This window comes from Theobroma cacao, chromosome 2, assembly GCF_000208745.1.
Source record: "Theobroma cacao cultivar B97-61/B2 chromosome 2, Criollo_cocoa_genome_V2, whole genome shotgun sequence".
In the NCBI taxonomy this organism is placed as follows: Eukaryota; Viridiplantae; Streptophyta; class Magnoliopsida; order Malvales; family Malvaceae; genus Theobroma; species Theobroma cacao.
In genome coordinates this window covers 2,942,914-2,964,281 of record NC_030851.1, presented here as the reverse complement: position 1 = coordinate 2,964,281, position 21,368 = coordinate 2,942,914, and the positions used below count along the sequence as shown (strand labels likewise).

At 36.0% G+C, this 21,368-nt stretch overlaps 4 protein-coding genes across 5 annotated transcripts; 2 read left to right on the top strand and 2 right to left on the bottom strand.

Annotated features, from left to right (window-relative positions):
- On the top strand, window positions 7,647–9,315 carry LOC18607543 (probable BOI-related E3 ubiquitin-protein ligase 2). The gene is made up of 2 exons (XM_007041759.2): window positions 7,647–8,267; window positions 8,369–9,315. Exons 1-2 carry the CDS (start codon window positions 7,911–7,913, stop codon window positions 8,933–8,935), a joined length of 924 nt encoding a protein of 307 aa, XP_007041821.1. The 5' UTR covers window positions 7,647–7,910; the 3' UTR covers window positions 8,936–9,315.
- LOC18607542 (CDP-diacylglycerol--inositol 3-phosphatidyltransferase 1) lies at window positions 10,751–13,801 on the top strand. 2 transcript variants are annotated; one of them, XM_007041756.2, is made up of 11 exons: window positions 10,751–10,981; window positions 11,243–11,333; window positions 11,474–11,558; window positions 11,648–11,697; window positions 11,933–11,972; window positions 12,121–12,165; window positions 12,255–12,320; window positions 12,418–12,532; window positions 12,618–12,674; window positions 12,790–12,888; window positions 13,387–13,801. In XM_007041756.2, exons 2-11 carry the CDS (start codon window positions 11,267–11,269, stop codon window positions 13,444–13,446), a joined length of 684 nt encoding a protein of 227 aa, XP_007041818.1. In that variant the 5' UTR covers window positions 10,751–10,981; window positions 11,243–11,266; the 3' UTR covers window positions 13,447–13,801. The 2 variants fall into 2 exon arrangements, with proteins under 2 accessions (XP_007041818.1, XP_017972090.1); XM_018116601.1 differs by having other exon boundaries at window positions 10,751–11,088.
- On the bottom strand, window positions 14,011–16,798 carry LOC18607541. The gene is made up of 3 exons (XM_007041755.2): window positions 16,718–16,798; window positions 15,678–15,999; window positions 14,011–15,587 (listed from the first exon to the last, which is right to left on the bottom strand). The coding sequence occupies exons 1-3, from the start codon at window positions 16,796–16,798 to the stop codon at window positions 14,734–14,736; spliced, it is 1,257 nt and encodes a 418-aa protein (XP_007041817.2). The 3' UTR covers window positions 14,011–14,733.
- LOC18607540 lies at window positions 17,740–19,446 on the bottom strand. Its single transcript, XM_018114836.1, has 5 exons — window positions 19,426–19,446; window positions 19,133–19,199; window positions 18,865–19,022; window positions 18,250–18,488; window positions 17,740–17,983 (listed from the first exon to the last, which is right to left on the bottom strand). Exons 1-5 carry the CDS (start codon window positions 19,444–19,446, stop codon window positions 17,980–17,982), a joined length of 489 nt encoding a protein of 162 aa, XP_017970325.1. The 3' UTR covers window positions 17,740–17,979.

Sequence of the window (21,368 nt, the reverse complement as noted above, 5' to 3'; positions counted from 1 at the left end):
CTTTTTTAAAATGATATTTTAACTATTTTAAACAAGTACTTACAGGTACACGTTAATCAAACCCTTTATCAAAAATATGTTATAAAGATAAATAATTAAAAATAAAAAATAAAAAAAATGATTACAATGTTATAATTCTTTTTTTTTGGAGAGAATTACAATGTTATAATTATTCAATAGTAAATTGGTAATAGTTTTATATAGCAATGAAATCATACCTTTCATCAACCAGGAAATTAAAATCCAATCGTAATTCAATAATTCTTAATTGTTTTTATTAATGATCAAGTGTTTTACATTAAAAGTAAGCAAGGCAATATCATGTAGTGATTGTTGTTGAAAAGGTGGGGGAAGGAGCTTGGGTCCTTTAGGAAGCAGCTTTGCATGCTCAACCAAAGAGCCTAATTTCGAAAACATACCAGTTTGAATCTAAGTCCACTTGACCCAATTCCCAAGGGGCTGTTGGATTCAGAAATTTGCTAATGGCCTTGATAAATACGTTATCCCTCCATGGATTTGTAAGCAAAAATTGTAGGCATGGTTTCATCTATCATCGCCTTAACCATGGGGCGCAAGGTGAGAGGGTGTTATTGATATTGGTTGCACAAGCCAGGCGTGAGAGGTGTGACTGCCAATTGTTAATCTGCCATGGAATAGATTGGTCATGGCCTCATGGGCCTAATCATGTTTTGAGGTGAGTTCCTTTTCCTTGAATGGAGCGGTGGAATACGTTGGGTCCCGTGATCAAAATTCAATGCCAAAAACTGAGATTGCGATAAGTGTTGGAGTAGCATTTGCAGGCCCCATTTCTGTAGAAATGACAAAAGTTCAAGCCCACTTGAGTACCCTCATGGGAAGCACCATTCCTTTCTTTAATTGTTGTTTAAACTTGCTTAAAAGTTCTTTAAGTTGCAATATCTTTTTTTTTTTGGGCTACACATATTTACTATTAGCGGTAAAACTTAGATGCAAGCCATGAAGTTATTGATATCTTTACACAGATTTTATCCAGTAGTACTGTGGCTCTTGGGGAAAGACATTCTAGTAGAGATGAATTATTTTTGACAGAAAAAGAAACAAGACTGGCTCCCCAAGATTCACATTGGTCTCTACTTTCATTGAAGTTTGGTAGATTGACTGAACAAAGTTGTTCCGCGGATTAATTTTCATATAAGTAGACCATGGCCTTGGCATCCCAAAAGAAGAAGAACAGATTAATTATTTTCTTCATCTTTCTAGAATAGAATAAACGCATCATTTCCAAGTCAAGATGTTGGAATTCGTTTCAAATTTTGACTGTTGATTCACATTGTAGACTGTTTTTTCTTTTCCACCCAAAATTTTTTTAAAAAAAGACCACGCAACCAGTTAATTAGGAAGCACTTTCATCTGTGCTTCTTTTCTTGCTGTGACCACAAAGTCAATAATTAAACCAAGATTTAAGCCCCAAAGATTCAATATTACAACAATCCCGCTTGAGCTTGTTTTCCCTTAATAAGCCCTTCCTTTCAATATAAGGTTACAGAGAAAAGGCCAAGAAGGGTGAAGCTTAGTTAGTGCTTTTTGTTAATGGAAACTTACAATCCTTTTAAAAGTTAAAGAACAAAGCTACATAGGCAGATATGGATATGCACGACTTTATTGTAGCTATATATATGATTTTCGAGTTTGGTTTTCAGACGTCAAAAAGAGGAACAAGACAGACCCCCTGTTTCTCAGGACTGGAAAAAGAAAAAGGGTCAGGGTCAATGCTGTGTTCGTGGCTAGTTATGGTGGGAGTGAGTTTCTTGGAAAACAGAGTAAGTCAAATTTAGAAAAAGAAGATCCCGTTGATTTTGCTTGCTTTAAAGAAACGTTACGAACCATACCGAGATTCAAACAAAAAGGATACGAGTAATGGTTCAATGTTTCTACACTGAGAGAGAGAGAGAGAGAGAGAGAGTGCCACTTCAAGTCATCCACGTACAGATTGGTGATGGCAGCAAAGAACAAAAATATGCAGTCAAGGTTGCACGGGAAGCACTTAAAGCAAGTTTTCTTCCTTTTCTTTTTTTTTTTCTTGTTTACCTTTTGTGAGAGCAGCATTGAAAAAAAGACCAGAATTAAAGAAAGGCATGGGACTCCACCAAAGGCACCACACTGCACATGACTTGCGTGTGTCGGTCTCCAATGTAGAAATGTGAAATCACCTGACATATTGCATGGGTCACATTAACCAACTCTTTCTTTTTATTTATTTATTTATTTTTTTTCTGCTATGAACATCCCAAGAGAGCAAACATGGAGCAAAATGGGAAGAACCCTTGTATTTGTAGTACTGGGTACTATTTTAATTGCCCTCATGAGATGTGCAATATGGGCCCAAGAACCTAAAAACCAGAAAGAAAAGGATGAAGTTGATCACTACTTCGGATTTGCCAACTGCAATTTCCTTTTGTAGGAATGGAGAAATATATTTTATCCCAAATTGTTCAGCCTTTATAATCCTCTGTTTTACAAAATAATCAAAACGGTTCTTCCAGCTTCTGATTTTAACTTAACATAAGTAATGATTACAAGTCATTGGCTTCTTTCATCATGCTTTCATGCTGATATATTCTATATTCCCTGTAGATACCTGTTGGAATGGAGAAGTCTAAACATACTATTAAATGTTTTCAAGGGTTTTTTCCTGTCGCATGTACCTGCTTTCCTTTTCGTTTTGAACAAGTCATTGCTTTAATTGTACTGGGCATCTCCATTTACTGGTTTTTACTTGTGATATCAGATCTCCATGTTTATACAACCAAGACTCGCAATGCAAGGCGCAAGTTCAGCTGCCATGGGTTGTTAAGTTTACAAGGAGTAATGCTACTCAGTTCTCAATTGTCATAGCCCAGAAGAGAATCTTTAGTTAATTCAACTTTCAAAAAGAAATTAATCACTACCTCTTTTTCTCACCCTTAATTTACATCAATTCTGCAGCTTCAATGCCACTCTTGAAACTTGTATAGTATTGTACATCTCGAATGACATTTTCTGGTTTGATAAATTGGATTTGAGTGAGACTAAAGAATGGTAGGGGAGTCAAATATTTAATCATAACCTTCCAATAATAATTTTTGTGTGCAAAGCATCCCTGGCTGCAGACTGCATATACAGTGGATCTAGTCTTGGCAATTATTATTTATCATGCAGACTTTGATATGGATGATTGAATGTATCTCTCCAAATGTTTCCAGTCCACCAATTCCATCCACTTCCACATGTAACAGTGGCTTTTTTTTTTTGTATTATACTAATGGTTAATTGTTCCAAGCATGCATGTATGGCTGCTGCACAAACACAGACAAATAAAGCAGGTTTGCTGTGGACACCAGACCATATCACCTTCAATACTCAACAGTCCCAGTCAAGATGCTGATCGACAATCAAACCTTTGCCTGCCCCCCCACCATAATTTGTCTCTCGAGACTCGAACGTTACTTACGGTTATTGGATTTGAATATTAATTTTCTTACTGTAATTTAACACCCCAATAATCCAATTTTTTACATAGTCAAAAAGGCATACAGATAACCTGAACCTTCATTCGGTGCTTCTGCGCCGTGTATTGCTAAAATGTTTACAGTCATTCAGTTTTCATGCCTGGATCATGCTTGTGTCATTTGAACAATTCCAGCAGTTATGATTGTATTTAAAAACTTTTTTGTTTTCTTTTTCCAAAATGTCATGAGAGAGGCATTGAGGGGTGGTCCTTTAAAGACCGTTTGCAGCGAAGGGTCTTGGCCATTGGCAAGTCTGAAATTGTGGGCATAGAAAGTCTCACTCATCACAAAGATACGACTTTAAATATTTGTATTGGTGGGTCACATGCATGAGGATGGGACCTTACCCCTCGGCTAGGTGCAGCCTCGGTGGTCTAACAACAACTCCTCGAGTCACCGTCTCGTCTCTTTCAAAGTCTATGCCCATTAATAAAGCAACTGATCAATTGGCAAAAGCTTTGATAGTCCCATTTTTCTTCCATCAAAAAAAAAAAAAAAGAGAAAGAAAGAAAGATAGAAAGAAAAAACTGGCATATTCCTTAGTAAAGAAAGCTTATCTTGACCTACATATATGAATATGATCTTGAATTGTCAAGATCTTCGGTTCCCGTGTGTTATAGTAAGTTCAAAAATTTGGGTTTGGTCAGCGGTCGAATTTGTTTTGAACAATTACGTTGAGAATTTGAGATGGTGTTTGAAATGAGCAAGGAAAATGACAGATTCTAATCATTCACCAATTCATGTTTTTAGCTAATGATGGAAATCAAAGGCCCTTAATTCAGGGTCCTTGTGTCAATGCATGCTTACTAAGCCACGTAGAAAACAAAATGCTTAACAAGTACATGCTTGACATGCATCGTCGAAGTTTCACCTCCGCGTTAATGGATCAGTACTACAATCACCACTCTTTTTCCATTAGGTTGTTTGTCTATGTCTATATCTCCACCATTGATTAAGCAATCACCGTGTTTCCAACACGCAAAAAGAAAAGGGTCAAATCATTATTATCATTTTGAAAACATGATGGAGAAACTGGAATGGCTGTGGCTCTTTTTCCATGCCTCATAGTTTTGGCCAAAGATCCATCATCATTCACATTTCACACACTGTACTTTTGAAGTGGGGACGGGCCTCTATTATGGGAAGTGAGGAGTAAAAACCCCAAGATTGGGTCGACTTCAGAATCACTTTGCCAAAAGCAAAAGAAAACAAACAGAAGTAAGTAGTTGGGAAGCTGCAGCTACACTTCGCACCAAATACGAGAATGGGCTTTGGATTTTTGCAGACACCGAAAAAACCCAAATAAATAAACAAAATTCCAACTTTTTCTTTCATTCCTTTTTTTTTTTTAATTACAGCTGGTCAATGAAGTGAAGTGGAGTGTGCTAGCCAGGGTCCTGGGGTTGATCTTGGTGTTTTCACAATTTCACATGGTCTGCACCGTCGATGCAGAAGGAGCCGGGCAGCAAAAGGATCATGAACATGTAGAGGGGAATAGGACTCATGGTGGGCAGCACATGGGGGCCACCCTTTCCCATATTGTGCCATGGCTAGCTCTCACCATGTTTCCTCTCTGCTTCCTTCTCGAATGCGAACGGAAACAACGCTTTCAAAATAAAGATAGCCACCCTTTTTTCCCCGCATTCGATATATATCATGTAAATATAACAGTATTTGAGAAAAATAAAAAGGTCTAGGGAACTGTGTTTCCATTGTAACCAGGATTTTTCCATGGACTTTTTATCTCTGCATGTTGGACCTCTAGAATCTTGCTGACATTGGACAAATTTTCCGTGATTTAGGATCCATTGTAACTTAGCAATAACCAGTTCAAATATGTGGGGTCTTTCCTAGTCATGGAGGTGTTGATTATGCATTGGCAAGTTCGTGCATGTGGAGTACCAGAGAGACAGATCATCTTCCCAGATAAGAGTTCTGGATTCTCAATGCCTAGTGGGAATTTGATAAGAGTTCTGCATGAGATTAGACCATTCTATCTTTGTCAATACACTGATGAGTACAAGCCCCGACTAAACACAACAGATGATATTGATCACAACTTTCTTTTTCAAAGAGAAAGTTCAATTTAGTTTGGTTAGATAATTGAGTTATACTTTGAAATTATATCTATGATCCTTTGATCGATTAGACTCACAATCCAAACCCAAACCCAAATACATTTTGGGTTCTCGAAAAAGTAGTTTAATTTAATTTCTAACAGTAATTAATTGGATTCTTTCCATGAAAGTAAGGAGCATCCAGTTGAGAAGATACATGAACTGATACCGCTTAGTAAAAAAGAGTTTCACATATAGCAAATAATTGAAGTGTACAAAGGTGTTACGTACAGTATGGAAAAGGGAAAATTTTGGATTATTCCAATTGGGACTCAATTATGAGAGACACAAAGACATCATTATCTTTAACCTTGGGTGTGACACATGGGGGAAGAATTTAAATATAGAAGTCCTGGTTTTTGGCTTGGAAAAAACCAATGTCAGATAAGACACCCATGGGTGGAAGGGCAGTTGTTTTCGGAGTGCCTAGTGACTCTTATCTCCATGGCTTCTTGTGGGTTTCGGGCAACCTCCCACCGGCTTTGAATTTCTCCCAATTCTGCCTCATTTTTCTCAAAGGAAATTCATCCTTTAGCTTGTTGGCTGTACCAGCCAAGTTCGATAAGACTTTCAGTTACTTCCAAATTAATAACATTAGTAATTTTCTTTCTTTAAAGCTTGGCTGCTCTTTAAACAACAATAACGTGCTCAAGTTCAAAATGCATTCATGTGAATTTTAAATTCCAGCCAGCAAGAAACCGATGAAAAAGTTTAGATAAATATAGGAAAAAGGGTTACCCCAGTTAAGATCAGTTCGAATTTATAAACATGTGCAAAGGGGGTTTTTTTTTTTTTTGTCTTTCAAGGATTTCGAATTTAAATAGCGAAAATGAATTTGCGTAATTCGTAGGTATAGTTTAATAATTTAATAAATACGTTAATAGTATAGTTTCATTGAGATAACTTTTCAGCATTATTAAATACTCTTAAACTTATTCTTTAATTAAAAGAAGACCATTGGAAGAAAATTCAAACTTTGTAGGTATGCTTTTGCTGTAAGCCCTACAAATTTGCTTTTCTATTGTTTCAAGAAATCTTGTACAATTTCTATGAGTTTATCCTGAAGCAAACTGGTGTAGATTATCCAGCAAAATTATATACCAGATTACAATACAAATTCCAAATCTAACTTGTAGGAGGGGATTACAGGCAGACAAGGAAAGAAAATCCAAACCAAACCAGCCAGATAATTTCTCGGTTATTTTGGCAATTTAATTAAATCACTCTGTGATTTTCCACTGAATTCCAGATAGTCTTTCTATTTTTTGTGAGTGTTAAATTGCTTAACGCTGACTTGGCAAATTTAAGAGGTTAACCACACATATACCATATTGGAGTGCTTAATTAAGGTAGACCATATCAATGGACAAAAAATTAATTAAAAGAATTAATAAATTTATGTTCCCAAAAATAAGATAAAATACTAGAAATTTGTATTCCCAAAAAATTAAGAGAAATGTAGAAATCCGAGAAAGAAACGAGAGCAAAATTATTATAAGAATCCTATTCTTCAGGCTTTTCCAAATGACTAAACTGACACATCTCTGATCCTTCATCTCTCTCTCCCCCAAAAATAAAAACTGACCAATTCAGAGTCTCTTTCTTTCTCTAAAGTCTTTACCCAATAAATGAGTGAATCCACTTTGGAATTGAATTTTCTTTTTATTCCAAGGGGAAAACAAACGCCTCTGAAATCTCTGACCCGATGGTTTAGTCACAAAATCTGCATGTATACGTTGTTGCTTACCCCGTCGGCTCGTCCTATACAGCTCTCTCTCTCTCTCCCTCTCTTTAATGCTTCGGACGATTGGGTTTATATTATTATTATTATTATAAAAATAAAAAAAGAAGACAANTAATGCTTCGGACGATTGGGTTTATATTATTATTATTAGAGAAAACAAAAAGCAGAAAATAGTATCCTAGGCTCTCTCTCTCTCTCTCTTTCCTTTTCAAGTTTTTTCAGTTACTTAATTCACATCCTCACCCTCCTCTCTCTCTCTCTCTCTCTCTCTTATAAATATACACCACCACCCTCCACCCCCTTTTGTTTTCTATATGTTCCTTGAATATCAAAGAAGAAGGGGTGGTAGAGAGTTCTTTAGGCTTTCTATGATCCAAAGGAGAAAAACCCATTTTAGTTTTTGATCTGATCTTGTGGGAAAAGGAAAATATTTGAAGGAAAAGGGTGTTGCTTTCTTTCTTCTTTTTGTTTTGGTTCTTTTGAGGGTTGTTGGCTGCTTTGAAAGAAAAAAACAAGAAAAGAATGGCAATTCAAGCGCAGCTGTATTCGGATAATATTGGGTTTCCATTGTGCGGCTCCCAGGATTGGATTGATAATGGTTGTGGCGGGGTTAATCAATTCTGTTTCGGTCTTCTACAGAAATCACAGCTGCAACAACAACAACTACAACAACAGCAGCAACAGTTGCAGCAGCTTCAGAGTCAGCAGCGAAGGAATCAAAGTCTTTATTTTGACAACAGTCTTCTTGCCTCCTCTATCAAGAACATCAATACCACCACCACCAACAACAACAATCGTGAATCAATGATGTATTGCCAAAGCATGGATTCTCAGGTTGAGAAGCAAAGACATGAGATTGATCAGTTTATCAGATCACAGGTTAGAACGAAAAAGCAATATTTATTGGGTTTTCTCTTTTAAGTTCTTTCTCTTTTCTTAATTGGTTTCCTGATAATTTTTGTTCTATTCCTTTTATTTAGAATGAGCGATTGATATTGTTACTGCAAGAGCAAAGGAAACAACAAGTTGCAGCTTTGGTAAAAAGAATAGAATCAAAAGCTTTCCTTTTGCTTAGACAAAAGGATGAAGAGATAGCAAAAGCAACAAGTAAAACAATGGAGTTACAAAATTTGTTGAAGAAACTAGAGATGGAGAGCCAAGCATGGCAAAGAGTGGCACAGGAAAATGAAGTAATGGTGGCGGCGCTAAACAACAGTCTCGAACAACTACGAGAACAAGCGTCTTGTTGTTTTAATGGGGTAGACGATGCAGAGTCATGCTGTGAAGTGAACGGAGAAGGAATAGAAGCAGCGGAAAACAGAGGTTTCGCAGGACTTGTTGTGGATCGTGGACAAGAAGAAGCCGAAGAAGAAAGAACAAGAACCCCGACGATTATGGTTTGCAAATGCTGCAATTCTCGAAATTCGTGCGTTTTGTTCCTCCCTTGCAGACACCTTTCTTCATGCAAGGATTGTGCAGCTTTTCTTGATTCTTGCCCCGTTTGTAGAACGGCAAAGAAAGCTAGCATAGAGGCCCTGATTCCTTAGGCAGGACCAAAAATTTCAGGGGAAATGTGAACGGAAAAAACCCCAGAAAAAGAAAAAGAAGATAAAGACAGAAAAACAGATGATGATGGCTGAATATAACCCATGTGGCTTCTAGGATTGAATTCTCACTAGGTCTTTTATTTTTGCTTAATTTTTTTGGTTTTTTCCCCTTTTTAGGTACTCTGGGCTTTAGATTAAACTTGTACTTAAGCAACCAAAAAAAAAAAATGAATCAATTGAACAGAAATTACCGCAGGAATAGGACAGAGCATCTTTTTTGCCGTTCCTGAAGTTAGTGCCTGACCCTATTTTAGGTAGTAGTAAGCACATATATTCTGGCAGATTGATTTGATTATTCATATCAGATATGATGGCAATTATTTTTTGGCTTTGGCAGTGACAGGAGAGAGAGATTGAAAGCTATGTCAGATTTCCAACCTAACCCACCCTCAGCCCCTGCTTTCTCACCTCACTAAATTGGAAAGCTAATTCCATTATTTTCCATACCAGTACGCTCCCCCCCATCATTCATTCAAGTCTTAATTGGACTTTCTTGATTCTCCATTTTCTGTTTGAAAAGGAAATGAAAAGCAATCCTGCCATACTCAGAACCCAGGAAAATAAAAGCAAATTTGCAAATTGAAACAGCTTCTTTAATTAGGAGAAAAGCCAGATTTGCAATTAGGTCCCTTTCCATTTAAATCAAAATCATGCTTTAGAAAGTGGACAAAAAAAAAGAGGGGGAATTTTGTGATTATGGAACACTTATTGCACTGTGGGCCCTCCTTATTACCCGCCATATTTTACTATCCGTACGGGTTTTTGCCCTTTGGGAGAGTGGGGTGACTGACTCTGATCAAATCTTTTACCTTTTTTTCTTTAAATTTTTATGGGGGCAGGGAGGGGGGGGGGGGGGGGGGGTGGGGGGGTTCGGAGAGGTTGCATCTGACGTGTACGTTGACTATTATTGGGTCTTCCCACGTCACTTCCGCCCAAAGATATCTCCCCCGATTCCTATCGCTGCGGTTCTAGCCATTTCCAATTCCGTACATTGATGGACTTGGGGTTCAACAATTAAGCATGTGACATGTAAGATGAGATTTTGAAGGAAAAAAATAAGGTGAATTGTCTCCCATTTTAAGAAATTAGGATCAGTTTCGATCAATTATTTTTTGATAATATTTTGTCATTAGTGTTCTATAAATAGAATTCATAATTGATGATTAGAGAATATTTGAGTTTAACTTTTGAATTAGCGGTACATGATTTTTAATTAGAGTTTTTCTGATGAAATATAAAGTTTTTTAATAAAAAATTGATTGCCATTTCTAATGAAATCGTTTTGAATTTTCAATGAAATTCGTATGAATTTTCTATAAACTTTGTCAATAATTTTCCACTATTAAGTTACAATTCCACCCGTAAATCACATTATTGACGAAATCTTATTTTTTTTTACGAAAAGTAGTTGAAAAAGGATTTTTTTAGTGAATTAGAATTATTTGTTGCCTTGTTTTTTTATTTTTTAAATGTCTCAAAATTATATTTTTTAACGGTAAATTCTTCTGTATTTTTATTTATTTTATTAAAAAATTTAAAATTTTAATATATAATACATTGATTTTTTTAAATCAAATTAAAAATAGCAAAATGGAATAGAAAGAGTATTATTTAATGAATACAAGATTTACGTGGGGATTGGTACAAAATTCAAGTGGACTTTTCCACAATTAAATGTTACAACTGTTAGAATCCTCCATTATCTTATTGAAAAAAGAAATAATAAAATTGAATAATTATAGTAGTATGAATGAAGGACTATTTGGGCAATTTACTCAAAGAATAATCTTCCGCAAGTGAGCCAGATAAGATCGAAGAACCTCTTTTTTTGAGTTTAAGCTTTATCGATTACTATCATTCGTATTAATTGTTAATTAATATTATTATTGTTTTCCCCAAATTGTGATTAAACAAAATCTTTAGCTGTACCCAAGGAATCAGTTCAAAGCCGGTGGAAAAGAGCTTATGCAAAGCAAAGCTGCGAAGGTAAAGCCTTTACCAATTCTCGCATTTCTCTTTCGGTTCAATCCGTTTGGTTCTTCTTAGAAAACCCACACTCTACCCACCAGCACTTCGACTATTGGCTCCTCCAGGTCGTATCCCGTATCCAATTACTTACCCTTTGACCCAATTTTCTTCATTTCCTCGAAGAACTAATTCTATTTTTTTTCTTCTAATTTCTATCTTGTTTATGTAGCATCAGCTTGTTTTTTTGAATTCCTTTAAACCCCATTTGTTTTCTTGCAGGTTTGAGTTTACAAGTAAGTTTCGATGGCCAACAAGCCTAAACCAAGATCACGGCAACTGTCTGTTTACCTTTACATTCCAAATATTATTGGTTGGTTCCTCCTTTTTTTTTGTTTGAATTCTTATTTTTTTTTTCAGTTGAAATTTTATAGATAAGCTCTTTGCAGTTATGCATGAACATCTCCATCTTGGGTTCTTTGAGTTTACGTCTTTCAATTTTTGTGATTGTAGGTTATATAAGAATTCTCTTGAATTGCTATGCTTTTGCTCGATGCTTTTCCAGCAAAAGACTTTTTGCTGTTCTTTATTTCCTAAGGTGAGAATTTTGGCTAAAATATTATGCTTTCTCTGCTTTGAGATTGATTTACTTGATAGACTTAAATGTGATTAAATTTGGACGTGCAGCTTTGTTTGTGATGCTTTGGATGGTTGGTGTGCTCGCAAATTCAACCAGGGTATGATTAGTACTCTTATTTATCTTCAAAGTTATAGAAGTTGTTAAGAGCATTGATGGAAAGGTGGAATGTGTGCATATGGGCAGAATGCATGAATTTAGGATCAAGTATAGTAAATTGAGAAATTTAATCCTTAAATTGCGGGATGTTGAAGTTTGAAAGGAATGCGTGTCATACAAAAGCGGCTTACGTAAGATGCAGAATCTGATTCATTTTTTTTTTCTCCTTGCTTCAGCTTCAACATTTGGAGCTGTTTTGGACATGGTAACGGATAGGTAAACTATCCTTTCGATTTGAGACAGACATTAACTTTTAAGGCTGTCTTAATACATCTTTTAGTATGATCTTTATTTAAAGATATCAATAGTAAATTTGAATTACGCTGTGGTCTCCATATTGAGTTTGCTTGATTCTGCAATTCAGGATTAGCACTGCTTGTCTACTGGTTATACTTTCTCAAGTGTATAGGTAAGTTTTTCTTTCAGTCTTTCATGTTTATTTATGTTGCCAAAATTGACATGCTTGTGTCCTGCTATATCACTCACATTTTTATGCAGGCCTAGCTTGGTTTTCTTGTCATTGCTAGCCTTAGATATTGCTAGCCATTGGCTGCAGATGTACAGGTAGCTCTTTTTCCTTGAAATACATATTTCATGCCATAGTATTGTTTCTTTTCTAGGATCTGTCTTTTCTTGTTAACTCTGAATAATTGGATTGCAGTACATTCCTAGTGGGTAAGGCTAGTCATAAAGATGTGAAAGACAGCTCCAGTTGGCTTTTCAAGCTCTACTATGGAAATCGGATGTTTATGGGTTTTTGTTGTGTGGCTTGTGAGGTAATTATATGTTGATAACTCTGTTCCATCTTTTTACTTTGCTATGTTTTCGGCACTTTTCTATTAAACCATCTTGACTTTGTAGGTTCTTTACATAACCTTATTTCTTATCGCAAAGAACCATACTGAGAATTTGATGGCTGTAAGTCCGGTTTCTTGTATTCTGTTGCCTTTCCAATTTAATTAGCCGATTCCTTTGCACCTTGATTTCTAAATTGTATTCTTTCTCTATTTTCTTTTGTTATTTTTTTTTTCAGGTTATAGTGACTACCCTGAAACAGGGCTCGCCTCTTTCTTTTCTAGTTGCTTTAAGTTTACTTGGGTGCTCAATCAAGCAGGTCATCAATTTTATACAGGTAGGCACGTGTGCCTTATAACATGATCAAAGTTGCATCTATTTTTTTTCAAGAAATTTAATTATTAAATCTCATTTTCCTGTTAAATCGATGTAATGGCAATTTCGATGTGTGAAGGTTAGTAATTGTTTGTTTCTTCAGATGGTCTAACTTATTATATAAAATAGTGAATTTAACTGATGCTATACTTTAGATGGATGTATGAATACTTAATATTCAGTGTGAAATAAAAAATGTGCTGTAATGAGATGCTGGCATTTTGAATTGTACTTGGGTATGATCTTGTGCTGAACTTCATAGATCAGCTATAAAAATAAAACACAAGTTCTTCTGGTAGATGTACCATTCTGATTGAAACAGAAAAGGTTCTAAAATTATATTGGTTAATCCTAGTTAATCAATGAAATGGTTGAGTGGTTTATTTATTTTGCTTAAGCATCACGCCAATTAAACTGTTGCATGATTTGGATGTTAATGGAGTTTATTTGGTGGTTCCAGATGAAGACAGCAGCAGATGCGTGTGTGCTTTACGACACTGAAAAAAAACAGAAGCCCTGATTGATTTCAATTTTTTATGTCAAGAGCAGAGTTTTGTTTCTGGCCTCGAGTGCTTAATATTTGACAGTAAGGTATAGATGTTGAGACTGGTAACTCGAATCACTTCTCTGATGTCCATATGGAGAGTGGAAGGTGCAATTGCAATAATAGAAATTGTTTGGGGTGACACAGTATCTTGACATTTTCTGTTTTTCAAAACATGGATGCAATCATGCAACTGATCACATGGCTTGTGTGCTTTTGCCTGATCAACAGCTTGGTGTTGACGATGATGATGATGTTTTTAACATGTGGCTCTGGGGCTTAAATGTGTTTTGTCTACTGACTGCGGGTGTATGAATACTGTTTTGCTCAACTTGAATTTCCTACAGCGTTGTAAACCTAAGCAATGATGATACTGATTGATAATTTCCTGGAAATTTTGTAAGCAAAGGGAGAAATGAGGTCCTATTTTAGCCTAAATGAAATAAACCAATTGCAATTGTGTTCCAAATGTCAAGCACCCGTGTTTCCTCGTCAACTGCTAATGAGAAAAGTTGAGGAAATTTGGAGCAAACCGTCTCATTCTCTGGAATCCATTTATCAAGCTAGAAATAGACAATGGCTCCGTTACCCACAATCCTACCACAAGCATGTAATCCCACAAGCTTCTGAGCTCTCTCATTGGAGGGTATATATGTTGACGATGCGTCGCTATACTGATGACATTCTGTCGTGCTGTAAATGGGAGCCAATTAGTCTAACTTTATTATCCGTTCCCTAACGCCACCACCGTTAACGTACATAGTGACCACAGGGAACCTATGATGGTTAAGTACTTGCGGCTGAGGTGGTTCGTTGCATGAATGGAAGACAAACTTGTTGAATCAAATTACTACAAGAGCACGTGAACTTGACATGGACATCCAGCTAAACAGGCTGGTGGAGGTGCATTAGAATAATTTGTCATGATTTTTCAGCTTAAGAGGATAACTCCTTACTCCTTATAACGAGAACATCAAAGCTAGAAATGTAAAATTTGGATTGTATAATCATCTAGAGTGCTGCAGGCGTTTGAACACGTTTTTTTCTTTTCTAAAAATAAAGGCACTAGAGTATACTAAGCTGAGCCAGTTTCTTCAAATCTTCTAGTAAGTCATTCAGTACTTGGTAACATGACGGCACAGCCGCGGCTGATACATGACCATGTATGTCTATTCTCAAACTGTTTATAGACAAAAAAGGGCAGACGACAACCAATAGATTAAAAAAAAATCTTACACCACAGTCGTTTTCCTCTTAACAGTTTTAGTATGGTACTGCATATGGCAAGGCATGTATGTTAGCCTGGGGCAAGTATTGGGCACGTGGATACCGAGTGAAGTCTCCTTGATGTAAAACATCATAACTAGCTTTAGATGCGTCTCTTATGTCGCTCCTGGGTTGCTTCGTCTCGAAGAGCCAGTCTTGGTCTCCAATGTCGAAGTGCTCAGACTGCAAGGAAGGGGGAAGCCAGTTCGCGACTAACTCTCTGAATTGTGATTCTATCTGCAGCAAGCTAATTTCAGAGCAGCTGGATGTTGGAGCCATTTCACACTTCTCATCAGTAGCAGGCACACAATCAGATGAAAGTTGCTCTTGGACAGGTGTAGGATCCAATTCAAGCTTCTTTTGGACTCCAGAATCCAGCATTAAAAGTGAGTGGAGTAAATGCTGATCATAGGGACATGCAGTAGAGTAACCATGATACAGGACAACACTGCTAGCATTGGATGTCTCGCAAATGTCGCCTCTGGGTGGCTTCCTCCCCAAGAGCCCCTCTTGATCACCAACATCAAATTGCTCAATCTGCAGGGGACGGAGAAGCCACTTCTTCTCCTCCAACTCTCTGAATTTTTCTTTCAGAGTCATTTTGGATTTCTCATCCTTATAGATCCTAGCTGTCTGAGTGGAATGTGAGAGCTCTCTTAGAGGTGGTGGAACAAACTCTTGGACATCAGTAGCTGGCACACCAGAGGCCGAAGAAAAGTGCTCCTCAACAGGTAATTCAAGCTTATTCTGCACTACAGAATCCATCATTATGGTAGAGCAGTCTGGTTTGCGGGATAGGGCTTCAGGAGTCTTGTGCTTTTGCAGCTGGACATCAATCTGAACAATATTTCCTACAGTCAAATCACGAAGAGAGAATAAAAATGTCAAAAATTCAGAAGATAACTGGACAACTAGATAATAAAGAACAAATATTCACTAACCACATTCATTGCGGGATCCGCTGTTTCTTTTCTTATGAATGCTTTGGCTGTTGTCTGAAGACTCATAAAAGCTGTCAGAAATAGGCTGCTTAAGCTCTTCAGTGAGGCCGCTCGACCCCATCTCCTGGGTTCCATATTCAGTTTTATCTTGATTTTCACTTCTTCCTCCACCTTCATTGCTCCTCAAACGCTTATGCCTTTCATGATGACCTGGTTTTTGGTCGCAAATCTCTCCTTGCTCCCTTTCTTTCCTCTTCTCTTTCTTGCTCATCCATTTCTCCTTCTTCTTTTCCCTTTCAGCCATCACTCTTTCTCTTTGAACCTGCACGGCCAGAGAAAAATGTAACACACACTATGTAATAAAATTTCACAAAATGGGATGTAAGTTTATAAAATTAATTTGTATAAACTTAAGATGAATCAATGTTTTACTTTGTGGAGACACATTCAATCACCGTCCAGTTTATCCTGAAAATCTTTTAACTAACGGTATTCCTCTTTATTCACCAAGCTTGCTAATGTCTTAAACCAGTCACATCCCCTCTAGGCTTGACAGATCAGTAGCATGATTGATACCAAGTATTCAAGTTATGAAGAAATTCTTTAAAAGCCCCACAATATAGAAGACAACCGACTAAGTGCTATTAATGCAGAGGTGGTGGACAATTCAAGAAAGCCAGGGAAATGAATACTAAAATTCAATAATTAATCAAGTATTCTGAAGCAAATTAAATGCTAATAGCCATTTCTTGACTCAGTAGTTCATTAATTAACTTAATATTTTTTCCCTATGATTTCTTCACTCGAAAGCATGAAGACTAAAAACCACTCTACAGTCTATCAAAGCCTTGTTGAGATTTCCACTGATTATGTGTTTTCTATTTTTGATCAATGTCGGTCTAATCCTCAAAAGAGAGGGAAATCGAACTTCAGAATCATTAAATGAAAGAAAAGAGGTACTCATAAACTTAAATGCACTCTAGAATTAGAAACTTCTGATCAAGATCCAAAGGGAGCAGAAAAGCTTGCTCAAAACGAACCTTAATCTGCTCCAAAAGAGCCTCCCCACTCACTCCATTCCGCACGTACCCCGGCGGGGGAAACGGTAAGCACCGTGACATTCTCGGAACAAAAACCCAAATACCCAATAACGAGGTAAGTGATTTAAATGCAGAAAACAAAGTTTCGCCGGAAAAAAAAAATGAAAACGATAGAACAGAGAGATCGTTTCTAATAGCAGTTATCTGCGTGTCTTTCGAAGTTTATCTTGATCCTGGAGAGCTTTTGATTAATTGATATTTAAATCTTTCTTAGTTATTAGTAATTAAAAGAGACTAAGCATATATTAAACTCTAAAGAGCGACAGTTTGAATGTGATAGGGATTAACAGAAAATTCTGGCGCACTATGATATTAATACTTGAGGAGAAGGGTGAAAGGGCAGCTTCCAAGAACCAGTGAAGAGTCCTAGCGTGATACTTCCATAGCTCATGAATTTCCCGCGTGTCGTTTTTATTTTACCTCTTTAATCCTCTTCTTCTCAATATTTACCATCTTACTATTCTCATGCGCAACAATACACCGTAGCATCTCAAGAGGAGGAATGTAATAATATTTTTTAATTTACAGCCAAGCCCCTCAAATACCTATAAATTGAAAGAAATGAGGGCTTCCTTTGTTTGTGGATTGTAACTGTAGAGGAAAAGGGAGAAACAGGAATCTCTCTGCAAAGCCAAAGCGGCCACTCCTTTTCTTTCTTTGCTTCTGGTACGTCCATTTTGGGAATCTTCAAAATGCCATAAAATTTACCATTTTCATTGACCTTTTCAGCAATATTCACTCTCTTATTACTACTCTTCTCTGTCATTAGTCTTTAATTTTTCTTTTTTAATAAAAAAAGCGCCTCTTATGTTCTGGGGTTTCAATTTATCGAATCTATGATAACATATTGCAAGCACATATCAGATAAGTGCATAGATGGATATACAATCTTAGCAGACAAACAGTTTTAAGTGAAAATAATCAGACCAAAAAAAGGAAATTCACTAAAGAAAATGCACCGATATAGCTGTTATAAAACTCAGTTTCATTCTCTTTCACAAAGAATTTTAGGCAATTGGATGATGAACAAATGTGGGAAAGAAAGATAAGGGAATAAAGACAAAAGAATAAGGACAACAAGATCTGTGCATGCACCGCACCTTCTTATCCAGCTGCAGCTTGACAGTAACCACATCTATGCCAGCCAAGTTTAAAACTTTCAGAAACTCTCCCCGCGTACATAATGCTGCACTAAACAGTACTCAACTGCCAGTTAAACAGGATCGCAGAAAACAAAGGTCAACTGAAGCTCTAAAACTCTACTAAAGGTTTAGAGCAGAACCTAGTCTAGTTAATTCAAAAGCCTAGATGACCATCTGGTTAACGTAAAAACTAAAAAATTAGGACACTGAGCTTTCTTTCAACTTAATTTAAAAGCTAAATTAAACTCAAACTAGGAGTTTCAGTTTCATATTTGGAGCATATATTAGTGGAAAATAATACCTATGTAATGAAAGTCCAGAACAGCAAACCTTTTCTTGATAATTTCTTGAAGTGTGGCAATCCCAACAGCCAAGATAACTGTATCAGCACTGTCAGTCTCCTTACCACAAACTACTTCAGTTATGCAGCCTGTTTCGTCATTGAAGATGATATCAGTCACCTTCTTATCCTCCAGCATCTCACAACCTTTAGCCTTCGGAGACTCCACCCATGGCTCAAAAATCTTCTCTCTAGCGGTCCCACGACAAAATACTACATCGAAATGTTTCTGTAACCATCCATGAAATAAAACTTTACAGAGTCAATTTGAGTAAATAGCAGATAAAATATCAGAATGACAATGCAAAGGGAAGGGAGATATTTTCAGAGGGTTAAGTGAGGGACAGAAGATATGAATCAGGGCCGAGAATTTGACATAAATTAGAACACGAAAATATGAATCTCAGCAAAGATCAGGAAATATTTTCAACTACGTGTGACAGGAACGGGAGTTTTGGTGAAAATACTATGTAGCTTAAGGGTCCAGTAAGCCTCATCTGTCACTGTTTTTTATAGATTTCCTTGATTAAACACACATTGATATAGTTATTAAATTCCTTCGCAGAGGTCAAAATATTTCTAGAGAAGAATTTAAACAATCAAACCTGGTGGGCAAGAATTAAATAATATAGCACCCCTTGAGAAGCTGCAGCACTACATAGCTCCTCTGGAGCAAACAAACCCACTCGAAGTAATGGACCAAAAACACCCTGATAGAGCCTCTCCGAGCATCCAAACTGTTTAAACGGCTCCCTTGCAGTAACTACCAGTTAAGCCTCTGAATAAGGTACTTGAAAAAGTTCATCTTTGATTCATTTAATAGAAGTAACACCTAATTATTCAATGCTGGATTCTACTACTGTAAATCCTTACTTGAATCATATTTTTTCCAGGCAACATCAGTGTTGTCAAAGTCAATTACTGCGAAAAGAAGGAGCAGCTGGGTTGATGACAGGAAATAGATAGAAAACAAAGAAAGATTGCCAGAAAAGTTTACATATAATGTCCAGGTACAACCCGAGCACAGATAAAAATAATCAGTCTAGTATTCAATTAAAAAGCAGGGAATTGTAATTAGCAAAACAAAAAAAAAATTGACTAGATTTTGAGTATCAAGATTAAATTAATGAAAATGTACGAGTACTGGGACTATTTGAATATTTTACCTGCAACATTTGCACCTTCATTTCTTTAGAATTCTACGAGAAGTCCAATTTGATTATTCCTATTGCTAAATTGTTTTAGTACTGATCACGATATTCCTTCTCTATTGTTCATATATCACCAACAACATGTTTGTTTGGGTTAATTATAAATTTAGCACCAAAACTTCTATGAAATTGTTCATTTGGTATTTGAAGAAAAGAAAATTACACTTAGGTACTCCAACCTCTATTGGGTAAAGCAGATTGGCTAAAGGGCCAATGCTAATCCGTCATGTGTCATAGAAATGCCAAGTCAGACTCATCTTTGTCATATTGAATATTTTGTTTACGTTATAATTAAATTTAAGTTAAATACTTAGAAGGAAAGAAATATTTCATCAGTATTATATTTATAAAAATAACTTTATCACATATTGATTTTTTTTTATAAAAGAGGAAGTCAAATTTAATTTTTGTAAAAAGATAAATTAATAATCAAAGTATCCCTTTAGTCCCTATATTTATACATTTTTTTAAATTTAATCCATCTACTCAAAATCGCTATAATTTAATCTCTTAATTTTAAAAATTATTTCAATTTAATCTTTTTAATATTTTTCATCAAAATTAACTATTATGATTTTGATGTCAACGTTTATGTGACATTAAATGCTAATGTGACCTGTGAGGAAGGTTTGAGAAGTTGACATGGCATGTCAAGAGGCTGCCATGTTGCTTTCTTCTTTCTCCAAAATGTGAAGTCCTTACCACCACTCCTAAACTCTTGATTTTAATTATTTCTTGCTTTTGTTTCTTATCTTTTTTTTTCCACCCAAAACTACATCTCTCCTTACATTCTAAAAAATTAACTATAAAAGTATTTTTTTTCATTTTTTCCTTCTTTTCTCTCTCTACCTTTTTTTTTATATTTTTTTAATTCAAATATCATTTATTATTTTATATTAATATATTACATAATTATATTATCGTCATCAGTCATTTATATAAAGATTAATTTAACTCAAAATAAAATTTATTTGATTTAAAATAAAATTATAAGTGTTTAATTGAACTTAATAAAATTATAGGAATTTATTTTAATATTTTTGATCAATTTAAAAACTTTTAAAAATATTATGCCAAAAAAAATTCAAAATTCAAAACCTTGTTTTTGGGTGAATTCTACTACTTTATAACTCAAAATTAAAAGCAGTAAATAGCTCACATTCTCTCGTCTAAAACCTATTAGAAACCCTTTATCTCTGCCAAAGAAAACCTCTAAAACCTGTTAGAAACCCTTTACCTCCTCCGCCAAAGAAAACCATTCTCTCGTCTAAAATCTGTTAGAAACGCTTTACCTCTTCTGCCGAAGAAAACTCATTTTTTCCAAGAAAAGGATGTGTTTGGCTCTTCGAGTCTTTATTGTGGGACTCCTTACCGGTTAACTCGTTGGTGCAATCCTAATGTCGACTTGGCATATTTTCTTTCAAGTTTTTTGACTAACTTTGCTTCGCTTCTAAAGTCGAAGCAGATCTTTCCAAATGATTCTATCGTTTACCCTCCGATGGTCTTCGAGGGGAATTTTGAGACCTTTCATCAAGTAATCATCTTCTCTCTCGTCACTTTCTTCTACTTTATTTGCATTTTTTTTTTCAATTTTGTTGGTGAACTTTGAGAGGTTCAAGTCAAAGTCAAATCAGATCTTTGGAAATGATTCTATTGTTTACCCTCCGCTGGTTTTCGGGGGGAATATGCCGCTGGATTTGGAGGGGAATATTCCGACGGTTCAGTGGATCTGTATGGAGAGACGTTGGAAGCTGAGTTTTTCCGGTCCTGAAATAACTAATCTGTTGAGAGGCAAGGTAACACTGTTACTTCCGATTTTAAGATTTGATGTCATGCCTTGCTTCGACATTATGTCTGTCAGTTTATTTATACTGGATTTCTTCCAAGATTCCGTTTCC